Here is a 14,208-nt window from a genome sequence, read left to right on the forward strand (position 1 = left end):
GTCAGAGAAGTAGTGAGAAACTTTCTTCGTGGTCATATAAATCCCATATACAAGCTTCTGATAATGAGGGTATCGTTGCTTGGATGGGGTCAGGACTTCGGAAATGTAATACACTGGGCGCTGAACTCTGAAGGCTTTCCCTTCCTCTTCCCGCTTGACCGTAAGTACAGTACTGACGACTTGTCCTGTGGCTGCAATGTAAAGCAGCAAAGGCTCTTTGCTGATTGGGGCAGTAAGCACCGGCTGGGTGGAAAGCACGGTTTTTAACTCTGCAAACGCTGCATCAGCTTCTGGAGTCCACTCGAACTTGTCTGACTTCTTCATCAGTCGATAAAGAGGCAATGCCTTTTCACCGAGGCGAGAGATGAATCGACTTAACGCGGCCAAGCATCCAGTAAGTTTCTGGACATCGTGCACACGCACGGGGCGTTTCATTCGAAGTATAGTGCCAACTTTTTCTGGGTTGGTGTCGATTCCTCGTTCGGAAACGAGAAAACCGAGTAACTTTCCACCAGGAACTCCGAATGTGCACTTTGATGGATTAAGCTTGATATCATACCTCCTGAGGTTGGCAAATGTTTCAGCGAGGTCAGTCAGCAGGTCAGAACCTTTCCGTGATTTGACCATAATGTCATCCATGTACGCTTCCACATTCCGACTGATTTGAGTGAGCAAACACTTCTAAATCATCCTCATGAATGTGGCTCCGGCATTCTTGAGGCCGAATGGCGTGGTGACATAACAGAAGCACCCGAATGGGGTGATGAAAGCCGTTTTGATCTCATCGGGTCCAAACAGACGGATCTGATGGTACCCGGAATAAGCGTCCAAGAAAGAAAGTTGCTCACATCCCGCAGTCGAGTCGACTATTTGGTCAATGCGGGGAAGAGGAAAATGATCTTTCGGGCAGGCCCGATTGATATGCTTGAAATCGATGCACATGCGAAGCGAATTGTCCTTTTTGGGGACCATGACGACATTAGCGAGCCACTCGGAGTGGTAAATCTCTCGGATAAACTCTGCTGCTAGGAGCCGAGCCACTTCTTCGCCAATGGCCTTCCTTTTCTGGACGGCGGACCGTCGCAGATGTTCCTTCACAGGTTTTGCCTTTGAATCGACTCGTAGGCGATGCTCAGCCAGTCCCCTGGGTACACCCGGCATGTCAGAAGGTTTCCATGCAAAGATGTCCCAGTTCTCACGGAGGAACTGGATGAACGCTTCTTCCTATTTGGGGTCGAGTGTTGTGGAGATATGAGTCGGAGCAGCATTTGGGTCGGTCGGGTGGATGTGAATGGGTTTTGTCTCACCGGACGACTGAAACGCTGATTCCGTAGCAGGCTTCTTGGCTCACAACAAATCACTCGGGTCTACGTTCCTTTGGTGTTCCTGCCACTCTTCTGCCACCATCTAAGCATCGGCGATCTTTGAGCCCTTCTGAAAGCACTCTTCTGCCTTCTTGCGGTTACCAGTGACAGTGATCACGCCTTTAGGGCCTGGCATCTTTAGTTTGAGGTACATGTAACATGGTCGAGCCATAAAACGTGCATAAGCTGGCCTGCCCAAAATTGCATGATAGGCACTCTGGAAATCCACAACCTCAAATGTCAGCTTCTCTTTGCGGAAATTCTTTGAATCACCAAAGACTACGTCAAGAGCAATCTGGCCGAGTGATGCGGCCTTCTTGCCAGGGATGACTCCATAAAAACTCATGTTGCTTGTGCTCAGCCTGGACATCGAAATGCCCATCCCTTTCAGCGTCTCAGCATACAGTATATTCAAACTGTTGTCGCCGTCCATCAGCACTTTGGTCAGTCGAGTGCCTTCAACGATGGGATCGACCACCAGCGCTTGCCTCCCGGGGGAGGCTATGTGCGTGGGGTGATCAGATTGGTCGAATGTAATGGCAGTCTGAGACCACTTCAGGTAATTGGGTGTTGATGGAGCAGCCATATTCACCTCTCGGTCTATAACTTTCAGTCGGTTTTTGCTCTCAACATCGGCAAAAATCATCAAGGTGGAATTGACTTGCGGGTATTCCTCGTCACTATCCTCCTTGTCCTCAACCTTGTCCGACTCTTTTTCTTTGTCCTTGGGCTGCTTCCCTTGGAACTGCTGTATCAGGAGTCGACACTGTCGAGTGGTATGCTTCGGGTAGATGAAATTACCCTCTTCGTCTTTCTTGGTCTAGATGTGACATGGTAAATCCAACACGTCATTTCCTTCTTTATCTTTCACTTTCTTGGGGTTCCAGGGCCCCTTGGGTTTCCCTTTGAACTTTCCTAGGTTCAGGGCCAAGGCTTCTCCAGGTGCGGCTGGCTCGGCTTTATGCTTTTGCTTCCGACTGGAATTTCCGCCTCTGGTGTCCTGGGCGACTGACTTGTGCTTGCCGCTCCGGAGCCGATCCTATTCCTCACCATTGGCATACTTGGTGGCAATTTCCATCATTCGACTCAGAGACATATCTCCGGTTCGACCGAATTTCAGACTTAGCTCCGTGTAGTTTACGCCCTCCTTGAAGGCGCAAACTGCCTGGTGATCAGATACATTTTCTACTATGTGATGCAGTGTGATCCATCTCTGGATGTAATCCCTCAGAGTCTCATTCGACTTTTGCACACAAGATTGCAGCTCTGTCAGTCCCGCCGGCCGCTTGCACATTCCTTCGAACGTCCTGACAAACACTCGGGAGAGATCCTCCCACGTGTAGATGATGTTGGGTGTCAACTGATTCAGCCATGCCCTGGCTAATCCTTCCAACATGAGAGGCAGATGCTTCATGGCCACCTTGTCATTTCCACCGCCGATCTGAACGGCCACTCGGTAGTCCTCAAGCCAAGTATCGGGCTTGGACTCACCGTTGAACTTGCTGACTCCAGTCGCCAACCTGAAGTTGGGAGGAATCACTGCGGCTCTGATGGCTCTGCTGAAACACTCTGGCCCGGAGACGTGCACTCGGCTGCTGGTAGGTACATCTCTGTCATTACCCTCTCTGTGGGCTCTGTTCCGGTCGACCAGACCTTGAACGATGATGGGTCTCGCATCAAAGCCTGGTTCTCTGGGGTCGACTGGAACTCTTCGCCCGCCACTGTACTGACGTCTATCATCCTGCTGTCGAGGCATATATGATCCACCCCTCCGGGGAGGAGTGGGCACTCGATGTCGATCGTTGCGATCGACTCGGTGATCATCCTGCTCATAACTCCTGTACTGATCATGTCGGTCGCCATGTCCTTCACGCCTCGGGGGGCGATCTGGGGCTATGAGCTGACTGGACAGTATTCGCTGCCACGGACCTGCTATGAATCTTGTTCCGCGACTGCGACACAGCCGAATTCTGATCTCCAGCTGCTCGGAGCAAATCCCTGATCTGCATCAAGCCTCTGCTAGCCTCTGACTAGGAAGGCTGAAACGACTCTGCTATGCGTGTTGTAGCTACCAAATTCTGGATTGGAGTGCGGTATACCTGAGTCGGGGGTTTGAAGAGTTGGCGTCGACTGGAGTCTGGAATCCGTTGCCACGCGCGCTCGTCGAGTGCCCGCTGAAGGTTCTCCAGTCGAGTGCGCTCAGCCAGGTTGGCCAAGCGCGCGTCCTCTAAAGCGCGAGCCTCAGGGGTTTCTCCAACGATCTGAGTATGGAGCGCATCCATGTTCCGGCGGTGAAGCTCTTCCCTATGCTGCGAGTCGAGGGGCTCGGGGCGGTACTCCTCATGGTCGTGTGACGGATCGCCCCCGTCGTTGCCTCCCTCGGCGCCAGGAAAGCCGGGAGGAACGTGCGGCCCATTGACCATCAGGACCTCCGCCGCCGGATCACTGCTGTCGCATTCAGATGCAGTCTCTGCGGAGCCAGTCGACAGGTCGAACATGCCGTAGAGAGATTCGTCGGGCTCGATTGCCGCGACTTGGGCAGCGGTCGACTGGCGAGCCACTGCATGCCTCACCCACCGCTGGAGCCTCGACCGACCGGAGCGCTTATGCCGGCGGGAAGCTGGGAGGGAGGATGACACGAAAACCGGCCGATACTGAGTCGATGGTTGCCGCAGAAGGACGCCGCGGACGCATGCTCGAAAATGCGTAGCTCCGCGGATCGGGAGCGCATCCACGTCGAGCGGAGCCTCCTGCAACCAGGCAGAGTCGTCGGCGATGAATGTGAGCGCGCTGAGACGGATCTCGCGGCCCTCAACCAAAACTCTGCCTGAAACCATGATGATGGGAATTGAAAAGATTGCAACTTCTCCAACAAGTCGCTAAGACACCTGCCCCACGGTGGGCGCCAACTGTCGTGGTTCTAAGTCTGATAGTAGAATGGGGGTAGGTATGGAGAGGCAAGATCCTAGCTATGGAGCAGTTGTACACACGAGTGTTTTACGAGTTCAGGCCCTTCTCAGAGGAAGTAACAGCCCTACGTCTCGGAGCCCGGAGGCGGTCGACTGGATTATGTGTGTGAGAGTTACAGGGGTGCGAACCCCTCTACCAGTGGTGGGGGTGGCTTATATAGAGGACGCCAGGACCCCAGCCAGCCCACGTAGTAGAGGGTTAAAGTACATTAAGGTCTGGCGTTACTGGTAACGCCCTACATAAAGTGCCATCATGACCATTAAGACTACTTAATTACAGACCGTTTGGATACAGAATAGATCATGAAATCCTGATGGTCGAGTGAATCCTCATGGTCGAGTGTCTTCAGGTTCGTCGAGTGTCTTCTAGTCTGTCGAGTGGAATTCCTCTTGGTCGACTGGAAGACGGCTTCTTCTAAGATATGTCCTTGGGGAGGGCACCTTGGTCAGGTTCATGACCCTACCCTAGGTACATGACTTCATCACGCACTGATTGCCTTTTCCTGTCAAAGGAACTCCAACATGAGGCTGTTAATCTCTGTCGGTTTCCTGATGATTCATGATATTAAAGAGGTGATGAGTTCTTTTGCTTCGGTCCAGTCCAATCATGTTGAAAGGAACAAGAACAAGATGGTGCATAAACTTGCTGGTATTACCAGATTGAAGGAGGATTTGTTCATGGTCGCTAGAGAGAGGCATACTGGATCTTCATTTAACCCCGGTCAATGAGTAATTTATTTACTCTTTTCCTAAAAAAGTAGTTTTACTTGGTGTGCTTCTTGATGTGAACTCACAGTTTCAATGAACAGGAACCCAAATTAGTGAGCTTAAACAGTATGTTCAAGTGGAGCATTAGGTTCTTCCCCTCTACAATTTTTTTTTGAAATAGCCCTATGATTTTCTTGATGATTTTGCTAGATACCCCTAATTTGTTCAATCCATTATGTCTTGAGAAAACAAACTGGTTTGGCATGGTTGTTCTTGCTAGGGTAATTACTGTTGATGTTTTATGCCTTTATGTTTCTCTGATACTTGCCTTGATTTTAAGACTTCTGCATAACCCTGCAGCGGACTGAACTTGAAATGACACTTTTATCCAAAGGACATCCTCCTTTCTTTCAGTGCAGGAAGCAATAGGGAGAAGCTATGTGCATATGTATGATTGTAACCATGTCTCTTAATGTACTCTCCAATTTAATTGTTTTGAGCACATGCTATTTAATTGTTCCATCTCCAATTTAATTTTGTAGCACATGCATTCTCCAATTTAATTGTTCCATCTCCAATGGTCAAGCATACATGCACACTCTTTGTTCAAACACAATTACTTCCGAAAATAGTAGCTTTTGATTATATTATTTCACTCATACAAAATTTATCCAAATTTAATCTTTAAATCCCGCAGCAACGCACGGGGATTTCACCTAGTTCATAGAATTTACAATAACATCATTGCAATCATGTTTTTCATTCAAGTAGCTGTCAAGTGTGGGCGCAATAGCAATAATTTCATTTTTAACATAAGGAACTATAGCAAGTTCATCTCCATAAGCATCATAAATATTGCATCATGGCCACAAGCATGGCAAGCACCACATTCATCAAGAGGGGATATTTTAATCGAATCAATGGAATCATAATCATTTATAGATTCACGCATATCATTATTCTCTTCCAAAGAAGCAGACATTTTCTCAATAAATTTTTAACATAGGCATTAGATGCATAATTTTCATACAATACTTAAGTGTGGCAAAAATTTTAGATTTGTAGAGAGTAATATCATACTTTTCAATCAAATAAGCAACTGCATAAGCACCCTTAAAAGCAACAAATTCTTCAATTTATTAGATATCATAGTAATTATAAACACTTTTTCATAAGAAGATAAGATTTCATTATCATTGAACTCACATAGGTATGGAAGGTGTTTTTTAGGGTTATTAGAGAAACAAGTAAAATCATAAATTTCACAAAGATTCCAAGTGTAGCATATCAAACAATATATTTGACTCCATAAGAGTCTCCCCTTTTGAGACAAATGGTGACACATAGAATGAGCACGCTCATCTAAAGATCTTCCCTCAATTAAACTAGTTGAGGTTTCAGCACGAGCACAAATGGATCGAACATGGTCCAAGTAGAAAACTTTAAGTGGATCCATAGTCATCTTAAATTTTTGCTTTCACTTTCCATTTTCTTGTGTTTCACACATGAAGGCAAAAAAAGCAAGCAAACGAGCAAAAAGGCAAACAAAAAATATTTTTGCATTTTTGTAAAAACTTTTTAGAAGTGGGGGAGATGAAAATGAGAGGCAAATGGCAAATAAAGTAAATTGCAAGGAGATGAGAGTTTATGCGTAAGTACTTGATAGATGTTGATGATGTATCCCCTGCAACGGTGCCAGAAATTCTTCCTGTTTGCTTGTATCTGCGTTGGTATTTCTCCGAAGAGGAAGGGATGATGCAGCCCTTGTTCAAGAATTAATCTGATTAACCAGTTAACTTGCCGTTTAATCCCTACTCGTAGGGTCATCGAGTAGCTGATAAACTGATAAATCGTCTAATTAATTGATTAAATGGTTGATTAACTTGCTGATTAGCCGATTAATCCCCTACTCGCCAGCCAACCGAGCAACTACCAGTTAACGATTTCCTCAACAATGGATGCAGCACAACAAAGGTAAGTATTTCCCTCAGTTATGAAACCAAGGTTATCAATCTAGTAGGAGAACCAAGCAACACTATGTAAACAGCACATGCACAGAAACAACAAATACTTGCAACCCAACCCGTAAGAGGGGTTATCAAACCCTCAAGGGTATTGAGATAGATTAAATTGTATATGTTTTGATAAATAGATCTAACTAAAACTCAAAATAAAATACAACAACAACAAAGCCTTTAGTTCCATACAAGTTGGGGTAGGCTAGAGGTGAAACCCATAAGATCTCGCAACCAACTCATGGCTCTGGCACATGGATAGCAAGCTTCCACGCACCCCTGTCCATAGCTAGCTCTTTGGTGATACTCCAATCCTTCATGTCTCTCTTAACGGACTCCTCCCATGTCAAATTCGGTCTACCCCGCCCTCTCTTGACATTCTCCGCACGCTTTAGCAGTCCACTATGCACTGGAGCTTCTAGAGACCTACACTGAAAGATATTTTTGGTTTTAAAACTCAAAATAAAATAAAGAAAGAAAAATTGCAGAAAGATATTTTTGGTTTTAATATGATAGGAAATAGACAAGGGGGCATAGTTTTCACTAGAGGCTTCTCTTAAGAAAATAGCATATGGTGGGTGAACAAATTACTGTTGGGCAATTGGCAGAAAAGCAAATAATTATGATGATATCCAAGGCAATGATCATGTATATAGGCATCACATCCAAGATTAGTAGACCAAAAAGATTTTGCATCTACTACTATTACTCCACACATCGACCGCTATCCAGCATGCATCTAGTGTATTAAATTCATGGAAAAATGGAGTAATGTAATAAGAATGATGACATGATGTAGACAAGATAAACTCACGTATGAATAAACCCCATCTTGTTACCCTTAATAGCAACGATACATGCGTGTCATGCTCTTTCTGTCACTGAGATTGAGCACCGCAAGGTCAAACCCATCACAAAGCACCTCTTCCCATGGAAATATAAATCAATCTAGTTGGCCAAACCAAACCAATAAATTGGAGAAGAAATACGAGTGTATAACAATCATGCATAAAAGAGTTCAGCAAAGACTCAATTAATATGCATGGATAGAACTGATCATAAACTCACAATTCATCGGATCCCAACAAACGCACCGCAAAAAAGAGTTACATCAAATATATCTCTAAGAACAACGAGGAGAACATTGTATTGAAGATCAAAAAGAGAGAATAAGCCATCTAGCTACTAACTACGAACCCGTAGGTCTGTGGTAAACTACTCACGCACCATCGGAGGGGCTGCAAGGATGATGAAGAACCCCTCCGTGATTGTTGCCCCCTCCGACCCAGCGCTGGAAAAGGCCTCTAGATTGGATCTCATGGTTCTGGAACTTGCGGCGGTGGAAAAAGTGTTTTGTCGACTCCCCTACGGTTTATGGGATTTTAGAGTATTTATAGAGGCGGAAGTAGGTCAAGGAGGTTCCCGTGGGCCCCACTACCCATCAGGGCGCTCCAAAGGCTCCTGGTGCGCCCTGGTGTCTAGTGGGCCCCACGGGCCTCCTCTCGCGTGCTCCAGAAGCTTCCAGGGTCTCTTATCACCAGAAAAAATCTCCAAAAAATTTTGTATCATTTGGACTTTGTTTGGTATTGATATTCTATGAAGTAAAAAACAAGTAAAAAATAGCAACTGGCACTGGGCACTAAGCTAATAGATTAGTCCCAAAAAATGATATAAAGTTGCTAGTAAACGTATATAAAACATTCAAGATTGATAATATAACAACATGGAACAACAAATTATAGATACGTTGGAGACGTATCACGCGCCCTGGTGCCTTGTGGGCACATGGGTGGCCCCCTCTGGAACTTATTTTTTCCAATATTTTTATTTATTACCAAATAAATCTCCGTGAAATTTCAGCTCATTTGGAGATGTGCAGAATAGATATCTCTGTCATAGCTTTTTCAGGTCCAAAATTCCAGCGGCCAGCAATCTCCCTCTTCATGTAAATCTTGCATATCAAGAGAGAAAAGGCATTAGAATTGCTGCACAAAGTGTTATATTGATTAAAAGCACTATAAATAACAATAGGAAAACATGATGCAATATGGACATATCACCAGTGAAGCTGCGACAATGTTTCCCTACTTCACTATTTTTTTAATAGACACACCCAAAGGGCATCTTAGATCTAATTAATATTGAGGAAAATAAAGGCTAGTATAAAGGGTAAACAACTGGGCGTAGAACGACCAGTACAAAATAAAATTACACGAAAAAGCATACTCATCTTCTTCTTTCTCCGAGTGTACGTCGTTGGTCATAGATTCAAAATTGCACTGAACCAATAGCAAAGAAGGGCGACACTTGCGAATTGCCCTGCCATACCTGACTTTGAAGACTGCAATAGCCACTCGCCCCTTGAGACGAGATCTAAAAATCGTTGAAGCAACATTAACTAGAGCATCACCCTCGCGCAAAACATGCTTTCAATCCATCACCATCAGCAAAGAGCATTGGAGAAACCAGACCAAGTCACAGAATAACACCTAAGTCCCACACCAATAGGTTGTCATAATCTCTCCTTGGAAGACGCATGAATTGCAGATCTGAAGGGAACCAACAGATCTGGGGACACAAACTCACAGGCTCTTTGTCGATGCCAGATCGGACGTCGTCAAGGTAGGGAAAGACCGGAGAGACCTTATTCCAACACGCCATTGCCGCAAACACCTCGTCGATGTCGCTGGAGAAGTAAAAGCCTAACAAACACAAAACGGTCGGGTCCCCACTCCTCTTTCCGCTGACGAGGCCACCAGACAGAAAAGAGGAGGGGGACCAAAACTGTGGTGGTAGTTGTGGCGGCAGCGGCCAGATTAGGAGGCGATCACATTGGTGAGAACCTTTTCAATGTACTTCCCCGCCTTTATGTCAAGTCGGCATACAAGAGGGGAAGAATGCCACGACTCTGACCCCGCCCTTCGAGAAGTTCGGGTGGCCTCAAGTACAGGACGTGAGTAAGAGCAACTCCAACGCGCCGACCCATTTCGTCCGCGCGCGTCCGTTTGGGTTGGCGCGGACAGAAAAGTCGGCCTAACGCCCCGACCCAAATGGACGCGCGTCCGCTTTTTATCCGCCTGCCGACCCATTCCTGGCCCAATTTTGAGCCTGATTTGCGTCGGTGTGGACACGAAGCGGACGCACGCGATGCGCGCCTACTCCTCCCCTGGCCCGCTATTTGGTGGCACATTGGCCATCCTCTTCCATTCATATTGACAACAAACCCTCGCTCGTCCTGTCCGGTCGTCGTCACCGCCCATTTTTTCGTGCCTTTGCCAGCAGCCCGTCTCGACACACCTTCCCCCATCGCCGCCACCTCCCATGTGGTCGACACCACCGCCTCTCCATCGGGGCACCGAAAGCTTCCCATCCCACACTCCGACGTCGCTGCGAGCAAGAAGTCGCCTCCCTTGTCCTGGCCAGCTCCTTTGTCCAACACCGCACGTTGTCCTGACACCGGCACGCTTGATGGCCGCCGCCAGGCTAGCCACCTGGTCCAAGGGAGGCGCGTGTCTCTTCTCTTCGCCAACCAGCTTCTTCGTCGATGCCCGCAAGTTGTTCGACAGTTTTCCAAGGTAAAAAATGGACTCCGCCGACGAGTTATTTTTCCATAATTTCCTGTGCGACTCCGACGATTCCTCGTCCGATGATGAGGAGATGTTGGCTGTCGTGTTGGTCCATGACCACCTTAATAGGCAGCGACTGTTGTTCCGGGGCTCGATCCCAGGGCACATTCCGATGTTGAATCACAACCAAGAGAGCAGCCATTTGTTTCTTTGGGAGGACTACTTTGACACAACCAACCTGTTGTTCAAACATCAGAAATTTCTACAGCGTTTTCGTATGGCTAGGCATCTTTTCAACCGTATTAGAGAGGGGTGGTTGGATACGATAACTATTTCGAGTGCAAAGAGGATGCCCTTGTAAAGATTGGCTTATCATCTTATCAGAAATGCATTACAGCCATCCGGATCTGGATGCTTGCATACTGAGTGCCCGGTGATCTCATTGATGAGTACATCCGTATGAGCGAGTCTACATGCATAGAGTTCATGTACAGGTTCTGCAAGGTTGTGATTGTTGTGTTTGGCCCTGAGTACTTGAAAGAGTTGACTGCTCAAGATACAACCCGCTTGTTGGCGATGAATGCCAGTAGGGGCTTCCCAGGGATGCTTGGCATCATAGACTGCATGCACTGGAAATGGAAGAATTGCCCTTCTGTTTGGCAAGGGCAGTATAAGGGCCATGTCAGGGCTTGCACTGTCATACTTGAGGTCGTGGCCTCACAGGCACTCTTTCTTCGGCATGACTGGATCACACAATGATATCAATGTCCCTCAACGCTCACCGGTGTTTGCAAGGCTTGCTGAAGGCAACAACCCACCGGTGAATGTTACCATCAACGGCCACAACTACAACAAATGGATGCTACCTAGGTGACAGTATCTATCCTCAGTGGACCACTATTGTGAAGACAATCCCCAACCCTTTCGGGGAGAAGAGGAAAAGATTTGCTAAGAGCAAGAGAGTGCTAGGAATTGATGCCGAGCGTGCCTTTGATGTTCTGCAATCTCGATGGGGCATCGTTCAGTATCTTGCTAGAACTTGGAGCACCAAAAAGTCGTGGGAGGTGATGACTGCTTGTGTGATCATTCACAATATGATCGTAGAGGATGAGCGTCCGGAACGTATCTATGATCAAGGGTTTTAGTTTCAGGGTGAGAATGTTGTGCCTGAGCATGGAGGAGGAGCAGCAACGTTTGCACGGTTCATCCAATTTCATCATAAAATGTGTGATTGAAAAACTCACATGCAGTTGCAAAATGATTTGGTTGAGTATATGCGGAATCATATTGGCAACCAGTAGATGTATCTTTTTTAAATGTATTTGAGACAATTTAATTTTTATTCAGTTTATAAAACTATGGTAAATTTATTTAGTTTCGAAACTATCCAATGTGTGCATATTTGTAGTAAAACAATGGCCAGACTAGCAAATATGAGTCGACGTGTTGGATGCATTGACAATCCAAATCATAAACAGGAGGGACGCCGCGCCGGCGGCCGGCCTAAACCGACAAAAGCACGCAAAATCGCGCGTTGGAGTTGCTCTAAAGTGGCTCGTGTGTATGACTGCCACTGCGAGATGGGGCCCGTGGTGTGTTGGGCGAAGCTTTTCTTCATGCTCTCGGCCTCCTTATCCTTCCTTCCCCTTCTCCTCTCCAACTGCTAGATCTAGAGTAGCCCCGTTAAAGCCCAAACAAAAACCCCGCCGCGAGATCTGCGCATCTCGCCACACCACCACCACGACGGCCATGGCGGCGCCGCGCGTCCTCCTCCTCCTCGCCGCCGCGGCCATCCTCGCCGTCGCCTCCCTCGGGGACGCTTCGGGCGAGGGCCCCCGCGGGCGCAAGCTGCTGGTGCTCGTCGACGATCTGGCCGTCCGCTCATCCCACTCGGCCTTCTTCGGCTCGCTTCAGGCCCGCGGGCTAGATCTGGAGTTCCGCCTCGCCGACGACCCCAAGCTCTCGCTCCACCGCTACGGTCAGTACCTCTACGACGGCCTCGTCCTCTTCGCCCCATCGACCCCGCGTTTCGGCGGATCGGTGGACCAGAATGCTGTTCTGGAGTTTATCGATGCTGGGCACGATATGATTCTGGCAGCAGATCATTCGGCTTCAGATCTGATCCGCGGCATCGCGACGGAGTGTGGGGTTGACTTTGATGAGGACCCGGAAGCAATGGTTATTGACCACATCAATTATGCCTCCAGTGAGGTTGAAGGTGACCACACCTTGATTGCTGGCGATGACCTGATTCAGTCAGATGTGATATTGGGATCCAAAAAGATTGAGGCTCCTGTTCTGTTCCGAGGGATTGCGCATGCGGCTAATCCATCCAACAGCTTGGTTTTAAAGGTTCTATCTGCCTCGCCATCAGCGTATTCAGCAAACCCGGAGGCTAAGCTGGCATCCGTTCCATCTCTCACAGGGTCGGCCATATCACTGGTTTCTGTTATGCAGGCTAGGAATAATGCTCGTGTGTTAATATCTGGATCACTGGATTTGTTTAGCAACAGGTTCCTAAAGTCTGGTGTGCAGAAGGCTGGCAGCAAAATGAGCCATGACAAAGCTGGAAATGAACAATTTGTGACAGAGACGAGCAAATGGGTCTTCCATGAGAGGGGTCATCTGAAGGCAGTGAATGTGATGCACCATAAGGTTGGGGAGACAAATGAGCCTAGCATGTACCGCATCAATGATGACTTGGAATACTCAGTTGAGATATATGAATGGTCTGGTACAAGTTGGAAGCCATATGTTGCTGATGATGTTCAGATTCAGTTTTTCATGATGAGCCCTTATGTTCTGAAAAATATGTCAACTGACAAATCGGCTGTATATTCAGCATCCTTCAAAGTTCCAGATGTTTATGGAGTTTTCCAGTTCAAGGTTGAGTACCAAAGGCTTGGATACACTGGCCTCTCTCTTGCAAAGCAGATTCCAGTCCGTCCATACAGGCATGACGAGTATGAGAGGTTCATAACTTCAGCGTTTCCATACTATGCTGCCTCATTTTCAACAATGGGAGCCTTCTTCATATTCTCAGTTGCGTACCTGTATCACAAATAGATAGCTCATCAAGTAGTGGAAGTAAATCAAGGCGGTGATGGAATTGTGATGTCATAAGCATGGTGATCTTAGGTGCAATTTTATGGAACCATCTTTTTGTAGCGCCAATCTGTAGTACCTTTATTTTTAAGAAATGGGCTTCTCCCTGCCACCAACTTTTATTAACATTTTTGCTATTTTTCAGTTGACTGATTTTGATTTGGCTTTAAGCCAAATTTTGTGGCCGTCTGATTTCAGCACGGATCTCAGCGTGCTGTGTGCCTGCCGTCCCCGTGCGTGTGTGATGGCTTTTATTGGGTTCTGGGTTTTGTCTTCCCACCTGTTTTGGACCCGTGACCGTCACACGAGTAGATCTTTTGAATTTTCTATTGGATCAAGAAGTCTGTGGTCTTATTAGTTTTTCAAAATGGAAATTCAGTAACGATCATATTTTATTAGCATATAGGTTCAGAGATAACTTTACTCAGAAACAAATTATTGGTTGTTCTGATGTATGTTCAATAGCTCAATTTTGTTTTGA

At 46.9% G+C, this 14,208-nt stretch overlaps 1 protein-coding gene across 1 annotated transcript; it reads left to right on the forward strand.

Moving 5' to 3' along the window:
* The first annotated feature begins 12,201 nt into the window (after nt 1-12,201).
* Nucleotides 12,202-13,871, forward strand: LOC123156500 (dolichyl-diphosphooligosaccharide--protein glycosyltransferase 48 kDa subunit). The gene has a single exon (XM_044574622.1). It carries the CDS (start codon nt 12,372-12,374, stop codon nt 13,686-13,688), a length of 1,317 nt encoding a protein of 438 aa, XP_044430557.1. The 5' UTR covers nt 12,202-12,371; the 3' UTR covers nt 13,689-13,871.
* Nucleotides 13,872-14,208: the final 337 nt, after the last annotated feature.

The sequence above is a fragment of the Triticum aestivum genome, chromosome 7B (assembly GCF_018294505.1).
Source record: "Triticum aestivum cultivar Chinese Spring chromosome 7B, IWGSC CS RefSeq v2.1, whole genome shotgun sequence".
Lineage (NCBI taxonomy): Eukaryota > Viridiplantae > Streptophyta > Magnoliopsida > Poales > Poaceae > Triticum > Triticum aestivum.